The sequence below is a fragment of the Tamandua tetradactyla genome, chromosome 5 (assembly GCF_023851605.1).
Source record: "Tamandua tetradactyla isolate mTamTet1 chromosome 5, mTamTet1.pri, whole genome shotgun sequence".
NCBI lineage: Eukaryota > Metazoa > Chordata > Mammalia > Pilosa > Myrmecophagidae > Tamandua > Tamandua tetradactyla.
Genome location: NC_135331.1, coordinates 33994221 through 34015683, shown reverse-complemented (window position 1 = coordinate 34015683; position 21463 = coordinate 33994221). Strand labels below are relative to the sequence as shown.

Below are 21463 nucleotides of genomic sequence, written 5' to 3'. Positions count from 1 at the left end.
GCTCCAAAGAGCCTGAACCGAGGAACCAACCTGCTGGGAGACGTTTTCCAAGCAACGGCCTGAATGTAAATCCTCCTGCCGGGGAATGGCACTTTGGCAAATGAAGACCCTAATTAGAGATGGAAGAGTTTCTATTTTGTTTTTCTTTAATCCTTACCCTGGGGCCTTTGCAGGGCCGCCATGTCTCTGCTTGTGTGCAGAGAAATTTCCAGCTTCTCTTTGTAACAAGATCCTCTTTTGGGAAAGAAGCAACAAGCCGACAATGTGGGCCCACCACAGCTGGGGGACCCTGCCATCAGCCTAACACAAAACAAAGGGCTTCATCTGGACTGGAGTGGCCGGGTCACCTGGATTGGCCTGCCATTTGAAGTTGGTGGCAAATATCCAGAGGTATCACATGTGTGGAGAACCTGTATACAACAGGGTTGTTTTGTTTTGTTCTGTTGTATGTTCATTGATTAATCCAGGTACTACGGGCGCTTAGACTGATGATCCTTCTCATTTTAAATTCTCCTTGGTCCTGGAAAGGCAAATGAGCAGAGCTTCTGGGCTCAAAATAGCAGGCTGCCGGTAAATTTTGTAACCAGTTCTTTGATAACTAGAGTGAATGCTAGTAATCTATCTCAACTTTTCTGAAGTCGTTCTCCTTAGAGGTGTCATCCTTCAAGAGGGTAAGTGTGGGAGGGGGCCACGAGAAGTTATTATCTGAGTGATCTTTCCCACTATGTCAGGCTGTTTACTTATTTGTTGTTAAATCTACTGATTAGTACAGGATACTTGTGAATTCAAAATTTTGTGAGGGGAAATTACATATTTTTGAGTCAAATATAGGAAGGACGCCTCCACCAAGCAGCTGCTTCATGCCAAGGCCCGAGCTGGGCTCTGTGCAGAAAGAATCTTGCATACTGTTCACAACTCAAGGTGTCAGTTGATTTGCTGCTTTGCAGATGAGTACAGTGAGCCTCAGGGGAGGGGACTTACCCAAAGTCACCAGATACAGCTCTGCACAGATTCCAGTTTGGCTGCAGAACCCCTGCTCTTCGTACACCCCTCAGTTCCTCTTTGCATATCAGTCTGCCCTTTGAATTAGAAGTTGAGCCTACAGATGGTAGTTCTGATTTTGCATGAGACTGGACAGACTGACAGGTTCCTGGCCAATAGTGCCCCCACCCTGTGTCCAGTGCTGCCAGAGAGCCACCGTTCTTGATTGCCACGTGCCAGATGGTTGGGGGCACTGCGTTTCTTTCCCAGAGCCCTCAGCTTGCTCGGATTATCCAAAGTTAGGTTTCGGAGAATCCCAAGAAGTTTCTTTTTCAACTATGCTTGTGGTTATGCTACTTCAGCTTCTTGGGAAAAAAAAAAAAAAGGACCACTCTGACTGCAACCTGGCGAAATGATGGCTGTGAAGATCATCACTTGTGTCCTTGTCAACTATCCCTGTTCCAGCTTCTCATTCTTGATTTAATTTTCACTGGAGCTTGTAGAAACTACATGAAGTCACTGAGAAACAGGTTGGTCCAGGATTAAAATGAAAACTGAGACTTTAGATGCCACGTTAGTCCCTTTAAAAAGATAAAACAAAACCCTACCATTTAGTTCATTATCTCATTTAACTTGTATGCTCAGTTTATTTGAACACCATAATTACATGGAATCTTGAATAGGGTGTGAGATTCTGTTGGTTTGTAGAGGTTAGTGTGATGTCCCAATATATCCCAGAGTAATTTGGCAGAGAGTAAAAAAATATTTGCAAAGTCCCCTTAAGGGACTGGGGAGAAAGGAGGAAATATTAAACTTCCCCATCTTAGGAATTCCTGATATTCTCACAAGCAATGGGGAAAACCAATTCAATAGGCTGAGCCCTTGATCTTGGGGTTCGACCCTAGGAAACTTATTTCTGCAAGGAAAAGCTAAGCCTACTTATCATTATGCCTAAGAGACACCCCCCAGAGAACCTCTTTTGTTTCTCAGATGTGGCCTCTCTCTCTAAGCCAACTCATAAGGTAAACTCACGGCTCTCCCCCCTTTATGTGGGACATGACTCCCAGAGGTATAAATCTCCTTGGCAATGTGGGACAGAACTCCCAGGGATCAGCCAGGATCCAGCATCATGGCATTGAGAAAGCCTTCTTGACCAAAAGGGAGAAGAGAGAAATGAGACAAAATAAAGTTTCAGTGGCTGAGAGATTTCAAACAAGGTCGAGCAGTTATCCTGGAGGTTATTCGTATGCATTATATAGACATTTCTTTTTAGTTTATGGTATATTGGTGTGGCTAGAGGGAAGTACCTGAAACTGTAGAACATTAGCCTTGATTCTTCAAGATGATTGTGTAACTGTGTAGCTTTTACATTGTAACCATGTGATTGTGAAAACCTTATGGCTAGTGCTCCCTTTATCCAGCATATGGACAGATGAGTAAACAAATAAATAAATAAATAAATAATGGGGGAATAAGGGATTAGAAAAAAATTGGGTAGATTGCAATACTAGCAGATAGTGACAGGGAGGGGTAAGGCATATGGGATGTGTTTTTTTCTTTTTCTGGAGTGATGCAAATGTTCTAAAAATGATCATAGTGATGAATACATAATATGTGATGATATGAGCCATTGATTGTATACTTGGGTAGACTGTATGGTGCATGAAGGCATCTCATTAAAAATGTTAAAAAAAAAAAGAATTAGATAACATAAAAGCTAACAAATAAATAATAATAATAATAAACCTACCATTGTGTCCTTGATTTTATTCTGTTGATCTTTGGTACTTAAATGTAAAAATGAGGTCACAACTTCTACATCTTTTTATCAAATCTTTGCTGACTTACACTCTTGGCTACTTTAAAGTTGCATCAGGAACCAAAACAGATGGTGGGGAGGAGGGTCCCTGAGAATTTGAATGTCATCCTGCACTTGTACCTATTGAACATCTTGGATTATGGCCGACTAAATTTATGATGACAGTGACTTTGGAAGTGGGCTCAGGTGTCGAAAACTGAATTCTCCTGCAGATTTTTAGATTGCCTGTGTAGGGCCATGCCATAAACATGATAGAGTAAACTGAATAATACTATATTTATGATAATGCTGGTTTTAGTAAGCTAGCATGAAAAACTGGAGGAGGGTAGTGAGAATGAACCTAGGGGTCTGGGTTCAAATATTCTCTTAATATAAGCTACCAACGAGCATCACAGGACAGCTTAGGATTGCTAATAATGTTTAAGATGTTTCCATGTTCAGAAAAAACTGCACTCTTAATAATCTTAACATGGTTCCCTGTATACATCCTTCTCTTTTATTTTTCTTTCTGTTCTCATCATTTCTTTGTTGGCCATCCCAAGTGCTGCTGTGACAACAGTCAAGACCCTAGCAAAAATCTCACCGTAGGAAGAACTAAGAAATGTCACTTTAAATTACTTTTAAGCCTTCTTGCTTTGAGATTGTATCTTGCATCTTCTCTCCCTCTTTTTCATTGCCTTGGTTTTTGGTTTTTTGGCTGCCATTGATTGTATGAACAAGGTAATTCATAGTGGTAGCATCTGAAGTCAGTCAGTCATCTGAAGTCTTGCACATTTGTCAGTGCACTGCAGGCCCCTGGCAATTCCCCAGGAGCAGCAGCAGTCCCTGGGGCCACATGAGTTGAAGGTGGTCTTGGGTGATGCTATTCCTGATATATATGGGATCCTTGACCAAGGGCAGTTAGACAGCAGCAGCCACTCAGAAGCCAGGTTTGGGATGAGAACTTGCAATCTTCTGCAACCCCTCATTTGACAGGAGGCAGAGATGCCCTGTTGTCTAAGCAGCTCCCTTTTGTAGCTCAGTGTACAAGAACAGACTACATCTCTGGAATTCATTCACACATTTAAGTGCCTCCTGTGTTCCAGGCAGTGTGTGAAAATCTGCTGATAACACTGGTGATTAAAATAGGCAAGTTCCCTGCCCTCCTGAGGCTTACAGTCAGTAGAGGAGACACAGAGACAAAACAGCAAGTCCACACACACCTAACAGGGTAACTGTAGGTCATAACCGTAGGAAACTAATAAACAGAGGGTGACTGGTGAGTGTGAATGCTCTGGCATGGGCTTGCATTTGAGCTGAGAGCCTGGAGGCAGGGTTCCTAGAAGAGACGAGAAGGAGGAGGCATTTCCACTCACCCCTCACCACATCAGAGCTTTCCTTCCTCCACCTAGCCGTTATCTGACATATCTGCAGCAAAAGGTGTGTGCTTTGGTTTCCCATCATTCTTATCATTTTCTAATCTATCGGATAGTCTTTTGCTGCCATATAAGTATTAGCATCTGCCTCCTGCCTGCTAAGCAATAAGATTATTAGTTAAATATTATCTACTTGATTATTTCATGACAGTTGCATTCATACCCTCTGAAAGGTACATAATGTGCTGTGATAGAAAAGGATGTATATGTAAAACCTTTATTTTACTAATAATTTGGGTTATTTTAATGCTTGCTTACAACCTAAAAACCTAATCAAAATTTGGTTTTGGTGTTTTGCTTGGGTTAATTTCTTTCCTTCCAGACTTCTTCCTTCCTCTCCCACTGGCTTGAAGGAAAGAAGGAAGGAAGGAAACGGGGAAAAAATGATCAAAAACTAAAACTGGCTTTGCTTAGGAGGAAAGTTTGTGTCTTCTACTCCAAGCTAAATAATGTTGCAAGAGGTCAACTGATCATTACTAAATGATGTCTCTGGTACTGGCAAAGGTCATAGCCACAGTTCATTTGGAGCTGCCTAGTGCATTGACCTCATGTTCTCATGAAAAGTGTAGAAACCAAACCAATGTAATGTCCTTCCAGCCCACGATGGGTGCATTTGGGAAGATGAAATAGCATTTGACTATCCTGAGGGAAGATGAAGCAGAGAGACAGGTTGTAGTGACTTAGAACACTTTTGCTTTAGAAAAAAGGGAATGAGGAAAAAAAGGCTTTGCCAGTGCAGGGAGTGGGGAACACTAGTGAATAAGAGGTTGTACCAGAACCCACTTCCTTTGTTTGTTCTACTAAGTAAAGTCTTAAGACTGAAAAATTATAGAAGAAAAAGCCTGAATGTGACCATGCTTTCAACTAATGAGAGCTGAGATAGAGCTTGAATTTAGGTATTTTTGCAAATTAAGTGTTAGAGGCCATGAGAACAGAAGTGTATTTGTCTTTAATATCTGAGTGACCTCTTGGTATTTAAAAGTGAGTACTGATTAACCAGGGAGTTACAAATGAAAAGTTTACATGTTCTGATTTAAAGAGTTGCCCTGGCTAAGTGGGACCTACAGTTTATATGGGTGGGAGTTGGGAGCAGAGTGGGACTGTTATATCTTAGAGCATTTGGCTTTAACTGGATACATGTCCCTCCGTTTGTTAAACTCCCCATTGCATCCTAGAGGTTGTCCCAGTAATACATTAAGGCTACCTCTGCAATACAGTTTAATTCCAAGGGAAGGAAAAGTAACAGTTGCCCAGAAGGATGTCTGCTCCCTTGTTTTGAGATAAAACTGAGGCACTGGCTCTTTCCCCCTCACTAATGGTCTTTGGAGCAGAGCTGGTGAGTAGCAGAGGGAGACTTAGCCTGACTGTGGAGTTCTGTCTTTTACTTCCATTTCTGGAGTTGGGATGTTTTCCAGGCACAGGTCTGTGGGTTTGATGAAGGCCTGAGATGTAAGGGATTGACCACACAGGGTGTATCTGCACAGTGGTTTAAGTATAGATTAGTTGTCAATACTGCAACTGGAAAACTTAAAAATTCACATTTCTACCCTCACTTGGACAATGGGAAAGTCAGGCAGTATTGGTGCCCCTCCTGGTGAAGGGAGCTCGAGCTGCATGGAAGCCCCCCCACCCCAATCAGACAGGCAGGCACTGTCCAGTCTGCCACAGTCCTTACTGCTCCCTACTGCCCTCCTCACACTATGGCAACATATCCATTGCTATCAGTCTTACATATATAGCCCTGGTAGGCAATCAAGTTTATGATTTCTGCTATATGATTTTAAACTTCTGGAGAAAATACCAGCAAAGTTGACTGTAAAATGTTGAATGAACTAAGTGTGAATATAGACCAGTATTTTCTGATATTCAAGCAATAAGTATGAAAAAGGACCCGAGATAGGTTAGATGAGCAGACTTCTGTTATGGTCTACTTTGTATCAAGCATTCTAAGACCAATGTAGGATGACCATATCATTTGTCGTCCAAGCTGGGATACTTCTGAGAAAGGAATGTTATTATTAATTACAATGGAACAATTGTAAACTTGAGCTATCCTTGGCATTCTAGGACCATAGCCAACTTAGGCCAATAGAACATGTAAACTGGAAGTTCACATCCCATTGACCAAGGTGAGTATGGTAAAGGCTCATTAAAGGAGGTCACATAGGGATTACAGTGGTATAGAGATGTTTCTGGAAATACTGGGCAAAGCTTTGCCAGAAAAGAGGCTTTTAGGCTGGTCCTTGAACATGAGAGGTAAAGAAAAGTCCAGGAATATTTGGAGTAAAATGAATAACTTAAATAATATCTAGAAGGTGTTTGTCTTAATTTTTCTGAAATGGGGACAGAGCACAAGATACTTGTAGGAAGATAGTGGGAGAGGAGGTAGGCCAGGGGGACTCAGTCCAACCTAAGGTGAATCTTGAGCATTAAAGTAAGGAGCTGGGAATTGAATCTGAAAAGGGTCAGAGGATACCTCTGGGCAGTGTAGGGGGGACAGACGTGAAAGAAATTAGAGACAGGGAAACTTGCCATACAAGGTGGCTGCAGAGAGCCTGCCTAAGAGTGATCCCTTATGGAGGTAGAACTGAGAAAACAATGTGGAGAAGTCAAGGTTGGATATTGTGGGGTGGGTGGGAGATTTGGGTTTCTAGATTGGGATATTGGTGTTTCCATTCATTTGAGACAAGGAGAACATTTGGGAGAAACTGGTGACTTTGATTTTTGTGGTTAAATAGGAACCTTGGGATTAAGGGGTCAGGACTAGAGCTGAAGTTTGAGAAGTCATTAGATGGAAGTGTGTATTGAGACCACGTATCTGAGTTGAGTTGTGCAGGCTAGAAAGACTAGAAAGGTAAAAAGAGCAAGCACAGACGTTTCAGGAAAGCTTGGCGTAAGGGATGAGAAGAGGGGAAAACCAGTAAAAAAAAAAGCTGAGGAGTTTTGGGGAGAGGAACGTAAATAGGATATTTCTGGAAATCTCCAGAGGCAAGCAGTGAGGGGTGATTGGGGCAGGGCGCGGGAGTCAAGAGCATCAGAGGCTGCTGAAAGGACAGTGGAGAAACTGGAGGTAATGCTCCATTACTCATTCCCCTACCCGCAGTCAGTCGCTCACCAGGTTCTTGGCTCATCTCACATCAGTCGTCTTCTGTCACTGCTGGCACGACCCCATACAGCCTACCATCATCCTCATCTGGAATACTGCATCTGCCTTATCTCAAATCTCTCTGCCTCCAGTCTGCTCCCTAATCTAGCCTCTACCATGCTGCCGGAGGAATCTTATCAAAGCACAAATACAGATCTAGTCACATCCATTCTCTGTCTAAAACCCTGTAGTGGCTTCTCATTGTTACCGTTAAATCTCTGCTTTCCGCGTGACTCACTAGGCCCTGCATGAGCCAGCCTCGGCTGTATTTTCAGGTTCATCCCTTGCTGCTTTCCTGCTTAAGTCTTTTGGTTCCTTGAGCAAACCATACTCTCACCTCTGGGTCTGTGCGCATGCTGTTCCCATTGTCCAGACACTCTGCCCCCCCTCCACCTTCACTTTCTCCAGGCTGCCTTCCCTTTTACCTGACCTGTGTGGTCTCATAACACTCTTTCCTGCCATACTCTTGCACTTACATTCCTGTAGCCAGCTGCCTGCTCATTTGTCTGTGTTTCTCTTATTGAATTGTAAGCTTTTTAACAGAAATACTTTGTATTTTCACCACTGAATCCCGAGCTTCTAATTCATTGGCCCAGGTGTAGTTTGGACTCTGAGTAGAACCACTTACAAATCAGTGAAGGGAAGTTGAAGATATGAGAGAGAAAGGAAGAGAAGCAGGCTAGGGAGGGCAAAGTGATGCAAACAGGATTGTGGTGTGGAACAGCACAGAGGCAGATGAGGTAACATGGCCCTGTGGTGTATTCAGTCAGCACCAGTGTATCAGTCAGCTTTTGCTGCATAGCAAACAACCCTAAAACTCAGTTCCTCAAAATAGTTATTTTTATTTGCTCATGATTCTGTAGGTCAGCTGAGCAATTATTCTGATCCGGGCTAGCTTGGCTGTGTGACTAACTGGTAGTTTAGCTGAGACCGAATGATCTAGGATGGCCTCACTCACATTTCTGGGGCTTCACCTGGGATGGCTGTGCTCTCCTTGTGATCTTTCACCATCCACACCTTTTCACTTGGTGTTCTCAGGGTTCCCAGCAGCAAGAAAGGGCACACTCCACTGCCCAAGCACTTTTCAAACTTGTGTCATATTTACTAATGTCCCCTTGGCCAAAGCAAGTGACACGACCAAGCCCAGATTCAAGGGAAAGAGAAGTAAACTCCACTTCTTATTGGGAGAAGCTGCAGAGTATTGTGTTTTTTTTTTTTCCAATCTACTCAACAGGTGTGAATTTCTTGTACTGCGTGGCAGGAGGGGATTTTGATTCTTTGGGTCAATCATACAATTCCTCATAGAACCAAGAAGGACTGAAAATCACAGGAGAGCATTTTAACATCTGAAGACCCACCTTATTATTTCACATCTGCTCTGAAAGAAAACTGAAGATAGTGCAGAGAAAACCAGTGCCACTCCTATTTATGACATCACCCTAAAGTAATTACTAAAAAAATTGATATACTCAATTCAGAACCCAGACCTGAGCTGCCTCACTCACAAGGTAGCATTTGTGTGATTTGCAGTACTCAACACCTCTTAGTCCATTACTCATCCAAGACTGGATCAATGAGTAAATAAACATAGTTGCCATTAATTGGTGCCTACTGTGCACTGAAAGTATGCCAAGCACTTTACACCAATGAACCTCTTTGATCCCCTCAACAACCCTATAAAGTACTGATGAGAAAACCCAGGATCAGCTATTAAATGACTTGCCCAGGGGTATCTATTTGGTAAGTGTTAGAACCGGGAATAAAAAATTCCCCTGGGCAACTGGGCTCCCATGTGGGGGAGCAGAACCAAGTGTGCACAGATACCACAGCCATGATCATCACATTTCTAATGTAGCATTTTCTTTTGTTTACTGAACTGGGATTTGTCTGCTTCCTACAATCCAGGGGGCTCTGTACCATTGGTCTAACTTACCCATTCATTCAGATCAAAACTGGGTTTGTATTAGATATCAGGAGGTGGTCTTATCTTGCCTAGTCTGGGGCATTTTTAAAGCCAGCTTTGAAATTTTCCGATATTAATTAAAATTAAAAACATTTACAATAATAAGGGGTTGTCATAATAGTTGGCTTCTAAGCAATAAGGGCAATAATGGGAAAGGGATGTTCGTGGAGTTTCCTAGCCCCCCCCTTTTTTTTTTTTTTGTTAACATATTTATTGAGATATAACAGACATGTAATAAACAGCACATGTTTAAAGTATACAATTTTTCACACACACACAGGAAACCATTACCACAAGCAAGATGCTAAACATATCCATCACTCCCCAAAGTTTCCTGATTCCCCTTGGAAAAATCCCTCCCAGCTACTCATCTGCTTTCTCCTACTATAGAAAAGTTTTAACTTTTACAGAAATGGAATCATATACTCTTAAAATCTGGATTCTTGCACTCAGTATAATTATTTTGAGGTTCATCCATGTTGTGTGTATCAGTAGTTCATTCCTTTTTACTACTTTAAATTTTAAATAAGGGAACACTGCTTTTTTTCACTTTGAACTTGTGCCAGGACTATTGAAGTTGCCTACAAATTGTACATTAACCAACTAATGCCAGTGATGAGTTAATCTGTAATTTCATCTGTTAACTGTTAACGTGACCCCCAAACCTAACCTCCTCTCAATGGGCAGACACTGATCCCAGATGTACTTTCTCTTGGAGTGGGCACTCTGTTAAAGAGTTCTGCCTTTAGTCTACTCTGTTTTACAAGTTTGTGTTATGCAAATATCCTATTTCAAGAAGCAAACTCAGTATATTACAATTGTGCTAATACAAGGGGAAAATTAAGGGAATTCTGCTGTTATAAAAGTATTCACTTTAGGATTTATTTATTATCACGAACTCAACTAAAATTTACTCTTAAGTTATATGACTTACACTTCTTTTCAAGAAGCCATCTTATTTCTAAAGCTACCATACACCTGTTATAAGTCTATTAGCATCAATCTTTTTCCTTAAACAAATAGGGATTTTTTGAGGGAGTAAAAAGGTGTTAAAAAGTTTTTGTTATGGCAACCTATAAAAAACATATAATTTCCCATTTTAACCATTTCAAGCATAAATCCGGTGGTGGTAATTACATTCACAGTGTTATGCTACCGACAAATAGGTTTTTTTCAATATCGATCTGGAATTTATCATTATCATATCGGTGTCATCATATAGGTGTTCATTTATTGTCATATAGCTTGTGCATTAATCATCACAATCTACTTTTTTGTGAAAAATAACATGTACACAAAAAAAAGCAATAAATTTCAAAGCATACCACAACAATTAGTTGTAGAACAGATTTCAGAGTTTGGTATGGGTTACATACAGTTCTACAATTTTAGGTGTTGCTCCAAGACACTGGAGACTAAAAGAAATACCAATATAATGATTCAGCAGTCATACTCATCTGTTAAACCTACCTTCTCTGTTTAATTCCACCATCTCCTTTGAGCTTTCTCCCACTTTTTAGGGATATTTGGCTATACCCATTCCAACTTTTTCCTCTTGGAAGCAGCTATCAATAATTTGGGATAGGGGGATGATATTAGTTGATGTCCTGGAGAGGCTGGCCATTTCAGGACTTACCTGGTCTAGGAACCCCTTTGGAGGTTGGCGGTTTCTGGAAAGTAACCCTAGTGCATGGAACCTTTGTAGCATCTCATATAACACTCCAAGTGTTCTTTAGGATTGGCAGGAATGTCTGTCTGTATTTTGCATGAGAGTAGCCTCTTGACTCGAACTCTCTCAGCCACTGATGTTTATTTATTTATTTTATTATTATTTTATTTAAATATGGAATGCTTCACAAATTTGCATGTCATCCTTGTGCAGAGGCCATGCTAATCTTCTCTGTATCGTTCCAATTTTAGTATATGTGCCACCAAAGCAAGCACAGCCGCTGGTATTTATACACTTCTTTCCCCTCTTTTGGTCAGGAAGGCATTGTTGATCCCACACCGCTAAAGCAAGGCTCATCCCTGAGAGTCATATCCCATGTTGCCAGGGAGATATTCACCCCTGGATATCATGTCCCACGTCAGGGGAGGATAATGATTTCACTTGCAGAGTTGGGCTTAGAAAGAGAGAGAGAGACCACATCTGAGCAACAAAAAGGACCTCTGGAAGTAAGATCCTCTTAGGCATACCGATAGGTAGGCTAAGATTCTCTACTACATAAATAAATAAACTTCACAAGAGCAAGCCTCAAGATCAAGGGCTTGGCCTTTATTTGGGTGTCCCTAATGTTTGACATAGTAACAGGGGGTTCCCCAGTGGTAAAATTTAATAGTTCTGGGTTTTTTCCCCCATCTCTCAAGGGACTTTGTCAATACTTTTTGATTATCTGCTTACTATACTCTGGGATGTATCCAGGCTTCCATTAAGCTATAGAGGATTACAGGCCCTCGTTCTTTTTCTGGACTCTCTGTGTTTGGGTTTTTTAAATGATCTGTCCAGACAGGTTGAGTTAGATTATGTGCTACCGAAAATTTAGGTTCTAAACCTTTCTTCCTTTGCTCTCATAAAGTAGGTGAAGTTCTAAAATCCAATGTCTTCCTTATCCCTGTATTCTGATTTACCTTAGTCCCTCCCCCTTGAATGCTTAGCTTCAAACCTCTTTAAGTGTCAGGATGTTCTAGTAATGATTGCTTCAAAATATTTGTACTCACAATTAAATCTTTCAGTTATGTATGGAAAACTAACACTGAATTCCCCTAAATTCTGATTTTCCTCAGAAACAAAGACTTGGACATTACTGAATGGACTAGAAAGAAGTGGGTGGGGATTGACAGTCATCAAAAGGGATGCAGTCACTCTGAGTTATATACCCACCTCGCTGCCAAGACTTTGACCTTGAGGAAGTCACTGCATCCTTTGCAAATCTAGGACTTGGGATTGGGTGCTCTTTAATCCCATTCCAGAACCGAGATGCAGTTAATTCAGATTGACCACATTGAGGTCACTGTTGCCTAAGAGACCCCCCCTTGGCCCTCAGCACAAGGACCACAGTGACTTCATGTGTTGGCTTCTGGGAGAAGTGGGCTCAGTCAGGGATTCAGTGTGGGACTACTGAGTCAGACTTCTTAACTCTAGGGACATGGTTTACGGTCTCTTCTCTGGGTTCAGCTCACAAGTTCTTCCAAATGCCCCCTAGCCACCTGGAAAGAATGCAGTATGATTTGTTTAGCCTCACAGTGACGCTAACTATGAGGCCCTACATCTGCCTAATAGTTAGGGCCTCTTGGGCCAACATTGGCATCTTCTACAGTTACCTGCTTGTTTTTGAGTTACATAGTGCTTATAGCTTCAGCTCTCTCCACTTATCCACAAACCAGACTGCCAAACTGCTGCATCATAATACAAAATGTAAGCAGCCTGAATCATGACCCAGCTCTCTTCCTGTTCTTCCTTCTAGACTTCCCCAACAAGAAAAGGCACAGGGTAATTGATAGAGATTATCCCTGATTCCCTTAATGTAACCTTTTTACTCTTTCCTTTTCCTGGGATTAAGCTATTCCTTTGCAAGAAGCCCTTTTCTTGATGACAGGCACATACTATTATTGGCCAAAGGAAGTGATCCGTCTCAACTCCACCTCTCTGTGGGTCCCCTTTAGTCTTTTCATTGTGATGACTTTCAGAGGCATTAATTGATTTTTTTTCAAATTTCTGCACTGTTCAAGGCAATCAAAATATACCTTAAAATTAGTCTGCCTTATTGAAACAGTAATCGCCCATATATTTGTTGTTGGATCTGTACGTTGGAATTGAGTAGATGTTTTAATATTTGCTGTGTGAGTTTCTGAAACAGCATACCTGCACTTAGGCATGCAGTTCACAGAACAATGAGTTGGGATGTGATAAAAAAAAAGCAGAAACTGGTGGACCCTGTCAGCAAGCACTTTCCTTACCTCCGTCCTTCCTTTAATGAGAGTCACTCCTTGCTGTTCCATAATGTTTCTCTTCTTCAGAGCCCTTACCACTGGCTGTGGGTGTGGGCTCCCTAGTGTGACTATTAGGGGATTAAACTGTGAACTCCATGAGCAGATGGAGTCAATTTTTTAGTAGTAGGACTTTTTTTGCATATGATTTTACTCCACGGTAAATGCTCAAGGAATATTTGTTAAATTAATGAATCTCAAGAAAGGCGGTCACTTAGAATTAAATGCTTTGCCTGGAAGCACACGGCTATAGGACTGAACCTTGTATGGGGATCAGGAAACCCTTTTCAGAGAAAATAAAATTTCAGTTAGCTATCAAAAATGTCACTAAATCGTTGGGGCTGCTTGGATGCTATGTACCAGAAGCTAAACCTGTGGACATGTCAAGTGCCACTGAGAGACAGGTTAGCAGTCCATAAAATTTATATGATGGGATTGTGAGTAGACTACAATACATAATAATCACACAGTCTTTTCCAAACCTCTCTTCTTTGTGCTGTTTGGAGTTTTAAGGCATGTGCACAGCGTCTGCCACCTCAGCCAGCACCTTGTGCATCTGGCTCTTCACCAGCCTTCCCTTACTCCTCCTCACTTGGGCAGCTTAGTCTCCGGGAATCTTCTCCTGACCACACCAGCCCATAGCACGCCTCCTTTCCATCCAAGCTCATCTATTTCAGAACATTCTGAGCATCCTTCAAGGTAGTCCCACCCAGTTTAGCTCTTGATCCATTTTGTTTCCTTTTTTGGTCTTGCATTATTTCTCTAAGTAGGTAGAATATAAGCTCGGCACAGGCTTGCAGCCTAGATAGAGGGACATCTGTGGGATTGGGAACCTAAGAGCAGGAAACACCACTGACTGTTGCTGCAGTCCTGACCCTTGGTAAAAATGCCCATGAGCATCATTTTCCTCCAGCTAGAGTCAGTTCTTGGCCTGAGGAAGGCCAGCTAAGTGCATATTCAGCTTTTCTTCTTCTCTTTCCATCATCATCGCTATGGTGAGGACTATTGAGCTCCAGGCCTGGAATGCATTGGGAAAAATGAGAGTGTAGGTTCAGCACAGCCTTCAGCCTGTTGCCTTCAGGAGTTTGATGACAGGGCTTATTCTTTGAACTAGACCCTAAAATATGGCCTTCTGGGTTTAACTCATGTTTTACAGCCTAATCCATGACCTCAGCTGCTACAGCCAGTATCCCCTCCCCACTCTCCAAATCCCATCACTAAAATTGTTCTAATGGCAAAATTATAAAATCATGATTTATAGAGAAGGAAAGTTGACATCCAAATTCTGAGACTTGGTTCACTCAGCTCACAGTGTTTGAAAGCTCTTGACACATTTGTTTAATTCAAGAAGGCTGTGTTTTATGAAGAAAAATGGGACTTAAACTTCAAAATGGTGTCCTTGAGAATCTTATCTTTCTGAATGTTTATAATCCTGTTATTGCAGAAGACTGTTCTGGAACTTGTATTCTGTTGCTCTTTCCTGCCGGTGGGGTGGGGGCCCTTTGCAATGTCCTGGGGCCACTGTGAATAGAGGCCAAAAGGCTAGAGCCCAGGGAGCCAGAAGGAACTCTGCTATGAACCTCGAAGCTTGCCCATCTAGGATAGATCATCACTCTTGTGTTCACAGTCTCTCCTGCCATCATCAGTGCCTTTGAGCAAGGACTCGCCTGTTGGGTTCCAGATGCCAGGCTAGGAGCTGATGACCCAAGTATACTTGTAATAGTCTCTGCCCTTTTAGATTGTGGGGGGCCCAGGTTTCTGCTTTGCAGGTATCCTCAGGCTCTTGGTCTGGTGGTCACCCATCCTGGCCATGACTAACAGTTAACCTGAAGACCTTTCTAACCTAGAGAGGCCAAGTCTACCTCCAGTCCAGCTGCCTTGAGTCAGTCTGTATTTTTCAAAGGCCTCCTGGGGCATCCTGCAATGCAACTGAGCTGGGAGCCATTGACTGCCCTCTGCCTATCTTGTGCCATGGCATCATTTCTTACCCTAAACTATGACAGTCCTGCATGTATATGAAGTGCAGCACAGTTCAGCCAACTTCCCGAAGCCTTCAGAAGGCAGGCTGACTCGGACACTTGAGTAAACTGGTCCTGCAGGAGAGATCACACAGGGCATCTCCTCTCTTCTTCCTGGAAGATGAGAGAAGCCCCCTTCACAGTCCGTCAAGGAGGGGAGGACTAGAGGCCCAGAGGAGACAACATAGGGCCTATGTGTTGTGCTCAAAAGAAGGAGATGTAAAAGCATCTTCTCATTTAACCCTCCCAACAACTGTGAGACTATGCACTGTTATTATTAGCATCCCCATTTTACAGATGAAGAAATGGAAATAGAAAAAGGTCATCACATGATCACAGTCACAGAGCTAGTCAGGTGAGCCAAGATTTCAACCAAACAGTGTTAGTTGGCAACTACCCTTGGTAGTTAAAAGAGCATGGGTTGGCTGGCACAGTTTACAGGACACCTCAGGGATATGTTTTTCCTCAAGGCCACCTTGGAGGGTGTCATCAAACAGGTCGCAGCCCTATCACAATAGCAAGGATGGGGGAGCAAAGGGGAGAGTTTGTAACTTTCCTCTTCTCCAAAGAGAGAAAGAGTTAATTCTGTTGCTGTTATAAATGATTTTGGTGTAGGGTTAAGAGATAATGACATTGTTTTATACTTAAATTCTAATGCAAAGTCACAGATACAAAGGAAACTATATAATAGAGTGCACAGGAGACCATTTTGAAACAACTTAGATCCTTAAGACATACACTGTGAGCTTGCATTGGCTAAAATGACAATGAATACAGCCTTTGAATGAAATAGCATCTGACTCAACAGAGATGAGCTTTCAGTTAACCCTGTACAAAAATAGGAAAACTTTCTACCCATCTACCAAGGAGGACTAAATATGATGTATAGTGTGGACAACTAAAAAAACAGCAACAACAAAAATCCCTTATTTTATTGACTATATGCACTGCATGACATTTGTAATGAGAGTTGTGAAGATGAGGGCATCCAAATGTGTTGGGATAAAAACTACCTGGAATTTCCCTATAGGATTGAGAAATATACTTACATGAGCTATTAAATTCTTGGGATTTTTAGCATTCATGTTTATATATGTGTACACATCTCAATCACACTTGGAGGCTGGGCTGTCCATACATATATGGAGACCCCTCACAGTGAAATGCTCTGGGGAGGAACTCCAAGGAGTTAGAGAAATCTGAATTGAAACCTGAACTTTCAGGTCTTTATGAAGGTATGTCAAAATAAAAGGGCAGAATAGATACTATTCTACCCTTTGTTAGCTCTTGTCTCAAACCCCCATGGATGTTAAGAACAGGCCAGCTTTCAGCATGCAAAAATTCTTTCATCCTAATTACCTTCCTCTCAATAAAAATAAAATCCTGTAGTCAAAGTAATGCTTAGTTATTTTTCAGTCAATTTACCATCTGATTCAAGAATCCTCTAGAGACTTTCTTTGCCCAATGTGAAGTATTGTCTAGGGTGGTTTGTATATTATAATAAACTTGGAAGCTTTTAGAAGAATATTGTACTAGGGTTCCATTCCACATAGATCAAATTGTCATCTCTAGAGATGGGACCCAGCCACGGGTGTTTCGTTTGTTTTTAATCTCCCCAGTAGGCTGAGTGGAACCCCTGCTTGTTGGCTCTGCAGGGAAGAACTCAGCCCACAAAGAGAGCCTGTCCACCACAGCTGTGGAAGCTGTAGCATCTTCAGGCTTTGCAGACACTTGTTCCTTGTTAAGCCTGATTCTGCGACCTAATTAACACTTGTTTATATTAGTTGCCATATGCATAGAAGGGGGTGGTCCTTTTTGAAGTTTCTAGTTGCTGAATTTATAAGGTTTGGCTTGATGTGAGACTTGTGGAAACTCAACCCAAGATAGGAGCTTCCAAGTTCTTCCAGAAGTTTTTCTTCAGGCTTAGACATCTCAAACAACCCAATTACTAACGTTTTTTGATGATGGAACGGGAGTGTGTGGGCTCTCCTGGGTTTTTGGTGTGCCTTGTCAGGTGTTAAAGTGTCACTGTGTTTCTTGGAACTGGTCTAAATATCTGGCTATGTTTAAGATTAATGAATTTCTGTTTGACATCCAGCGTTTTCGCATTGTGAAAAGGGCACCAACCTGTGTAATGCTGCTGCGACCCCAAGGCAGGCTCCGACCTCCTCAGTCTGTTCCTATAATTGGGAGAAATTAAGTGGGGCCGCCACATATTTTGAGAATAAATAACACTGTTTAAACTCAGGCAGCCTTAACCACTAACTTAACCGCTGTATTCTCGCTGCTACATGTCTCCTAAATAGATCAGCATAATCTTAACTAGGACTTAAAATGCATCATCTTCGTTCCGGACTCAGAACTAGCAGCCGACAGGAGCCTTTGGAGGCTTAATGACTTTAATTACGGCGAGAGCTATCTTCTGACGGTAGGGAGGGCGCCGGGCGTGTCCAGGGCCGCTTTCTGGGGTCGGAGGAGGCCCGGGGGTAGGCTGTAGGGGCGGGGGGTGTGGAGACGCAGGGCTGGGTGGGTAGGGACCCTGGAGGGGGGCCTGGAGAAGCGGGTCTGGCGCGGGCCTTGGGAGGAGAGCAGGGAGAAGCCGGGGCGAGGAGAAGCGGGTCTGGGGGCGGCGGGAGAGAAGGGCGGGGAGAAGCCGCCGAGGCGGGAGGCCGCGGGGCCTCCTAGTTCTGAGCCCTGTTTGTGGCCTCGGCTCTTTGATCTCCTGCCAGAGAAACCTGGAAGGTCAGGCAGGGCTGCAACCAAGCCCCGGAGAGAGGAGCCGGGTGGAGTGGGTAGCGCTGCCCGGCGCCTCCCTCCCACGGCCTGCTGCCTAGCCTTCCCTCTCCCAACTCCTCTTTACCTTTTGGTGGTTTTGTGCGCGGGTCTCCTTAGGCGGTGGATTGGGGGTCCCAAGCTGTGAAAGTAAACTAACCAAATGATCTACAAATTTGGTTGGGTGAAATCATAAATGATGTACATACTTTAAAAGAAGCCAAGTTATGTTTTAAGCTGTGCACTCTGCCCACCCCCCACACCCCCATACCCCGCCAAGTACAAATTGCCCAAGAGAGGCAGGTGAGTCCCCTGGCAGTGGGGGTGGGGGGTTGGGAGGGGGAGTAGGGTCTCATTTCCCTTGCCATTTCTTCTGACCACCCCTGCTTGGCACCAGGATTTTCTCACCAGTTACCCATGTGCTGTGTGTGTGACCTCATTTCCTATGGAATGAAAGGTTTATGTTTGAAAACAGGGCACTTGGTGAGACAGGACTTGTGAACCTCCTTGCCTGATGGAGAATGTCTTGGTTCACACAGCGGATTCATGCTTCAGGGAATAGCAGCTGACCAGAATGTTCAAGAGCCTGTGCCTGGGTGGTCACTACCAGTGCAGAATACAGAGGAGGAGGGAAGGAAAAATGAGGAGCGAGGATTTAAAATCCACTTAGTGGCCTCCGGAGGGAGGGGCATGGAAGGACCCAGTGAGCCACAGGGCTGAGTGGAGACTGGTGGGCGTTGGGCGTGGCCAGTGCCTGGGGCTGGCTGGTTACTTCCCATCCTGTAGCTGGCCCACAGCAGCCAATTACTGCCACCTAAAGCTCAAGCCTTTAGATGGATGTGCCTCAAGTAGGTACTTTGGTCTCTCCTAACCCTAAGCTAGGCCACCATTTAGGTTGGGAGTTTGAAGCTGTGCTAGAATCTGTGGCCAGTTCACCCAGAGTCAAGCTCCACTCTTGACATCTGAGGAAGAAGACAGGCCATTGGGACAGAAGACAGCTCCTGTTTGGTATGGGCCATGTTTTCCACAAGTTGCAGGGTGGACTCCCTTAGTCTTTCAAGCTGAAGGAAAGCCAGGGTCCCCTAATGATAATGGCAGGGAGCTGTAAAAATCCATATCTCATGTAGTCCATTCCTGTGGACATGCTCATGGGTAGTCATTTGCTTTGCCTTCTTTGGATGGGAGTATTGAGGGGAGTTTAACAGAGTGCAAGGTAGAAACACTGCAGGTGCATGGGTTTGTTTTCTGAGGGTTTCATATCCAGTGATGAACAGGCACAGCAGCCTGGGGCTGGACAAAGATCCAGATCAAGGCAGAGCCACTTGTAGTACCTGGAGTCAAGCTAGGCCAGTTAATGCCTGGACTAACCAAAAGAAGACCTAAGAGCAAACCTGACAGTAGAAGACAGTGCCATTAATACAAGAGCAAATCCTGAAAATCTGAAGTGAGACTACTGAGTTCCAAGAAGATCTAGCAGAGACTCTCCAAAGGAAGTTAAAACGAGCTCATCCGGCCAGGAGTCAACTGTAGCCTGTGCTTCCTAGCAGGGCTTAGGGTGTTTGTTAATCCCCAGGGTAAAAGCTTAACAATTTTAGGTTAATCACCAAACATTTATTGGCCAGTTACCATCTGCCAGGCCCCATGCTAAATTCTGGGAATTGAGCAGGAAAGAAGTCTGACACAGTGGCTGCCCTCAAGTGAGAGAGGCCCTTGAAGTAAACAAATGACAGTATGATGTCACAAGTACTGTGATGGTGGAGGGCAGGGTAAAGCGGCACACCAGGCCACAGGGAGTTACACCTATGCCCAGGAAGAGCTAGAGAAAGCAGAGATGAGCTGGTGTGGGGGTGGTAGTGTGTTCCTCAGCAGGAAGGCTATAGGACTAAAGAACAAAGAGCTAATGCAAGCTCACCCTAGTTAGAATTTAAGTATTGAAGCGTTTGAGTGTTGAGTTTGGAAGTAACAAGCAAGATGAGAGATCAGTTCTTATCCTAAGACCAGTGAAGAGTCATTGGCGGAGAGTGGTGGTGGTTAGATTTGTGATTCTGCCACCAGTGGAGATGGATGGGGTGGAGCTGGGGAGACCTGAAGGGAAAATGTTGTTGTGATTCACATGACAAGTCTGGTGTCCTAGCTAGAATAGGGTAGCACCAGTAGAGATGGAAAAAAACAGATGGATTTGGAAGATGGAATCAGCCAAATTGGTAAGCAGTTGTTTACAGGTGTGAGGGCAAAGGGCTGCTGTTTTGGCTTGGCCCTTGGGGGAATGGCAGGGCTTTTTCCTAAGGAGGAAGGCCAGGTTAGAAGGACAGAAAAGACTGGACAAAGGGTAGGCTAGGCTCTTGGCAAGATTCCTGTGCATGCACATCAGCCTGAGTAAGAAATGCCCCACAAGTGGCTGGAACAGTGCTCTCTGCTCAGGGAATAGCTGGGGAAGTAACTTGGAGACCAGAGCTGAAGCTAACTGCTGATGCCCAAGCCGTGGGAACCATGCCCTCGCACTCTGGTATCATTTTGGATTTTTTGCGATCATGGTTTCTGCCACTTTGGGCCATTCTGCTGTATATCAGTGTGCCAGAGAAGAGGCCAAGTGCACACTCACCGGGTAAGAGTAGAAGCACTCTCACACCCTCGTCCTGTTCCTTGCCAAGCAACTTGGTCACCCCTGGGGCAGGAGAAGGTGTGTTACTGAAAGACACTTCCAGAAGGTGCTGGCTTCTGTCTCGGGGTGGCTGATACACAGGTGGCCTTCTTAAGTAGTTATCCAATTGAATGAGGATAATTGGATGTTTTCATACCAATAGCCATCTCATTTAAATTGTGGTTTGTATATTATTTAGGAATTGTTTTCCATATCAAAATGTAGATATTCTGTCACATTCCTCAGCTTTCATCTGCCTGTGAAATTAAAGTGAGGGAACAAGTTAAGGAGAGGGAATGATACTCCTCTCACCTGAACATATTGTTTACCGTGAACCATTTGGTCCTGATGCAAGTTTCATGGAAGAAAAGGTGTTGTCAAGAATTGCTTCAAGAGGTCTTCTGATCGTGGAGCTGTAACCCATACCAAACTTTAAAATCTGTTCTATAAATACTTGTTAAAATGTACTTGGTCCACCCACCACCACGCATACCACCCCACCCCGACAAACAAACAAACAAACAAAAAAAATGTGCTTGGAAACTTAGTACTTTTTTGTATATATGTTATATTTCATAATAAAAATAAAATAAAGAAGTGTTCTGTGCCCAAAACAGTTGGGGATGCTGGGAGAGAGAAGCCCCTAGGTTGCTAATGCACTCTGTAAATGCCAGAGGTAACTCTGGTATATAAAGCATTTCTCAAAGGAGACTGGCCGGGAA

The 21463-nt window shown here is 43.4% G+C and overlaps 1 protein-coding gene and 1 non-coding gene across 8 annotated transcripts in view; one reads left to right on the top strand and one right to left on the bottom strand.

Annotated features, from left to right (window-relative positions):
• Window positions 1–21463, top strand: part of ZNRF3 (zinc and ring finger 3) — a 158682-nt gene that overhangs the window by 119484 nt on the left and 17735 nt on the right. Inside the window, exon 1 of one of the 7 annotated variants that reach the window (XM_077160653.1) lies at window positions 17974–20705. The exons of 5 other annotated variants lie outside the window; for them this stretch is intronic. In XM_077160653.1, coding sequence (XP_077016768.1) covers window positions 20571–20705 — 135 coding nt within the window. In that variant the 5' untranslated portion in view covers window positions 17974–20570. Of the gene's footprint in view, window positions 1–17973; window positions 20706–21463 lie in introns of those variants that run through there. One more of the 7 variants, XM_077160656.1, reaches the window with a different exon arrangement.
• On the bottom strand, window positions 11161–11267 carry LOC143685268 (U6 spliceosomal RNA). Its single transcript, XR_013176516.1, has one exon. It is a non-coding gene; the product is annotated as a U6 spliceosomal RNA (small nuclear RNA).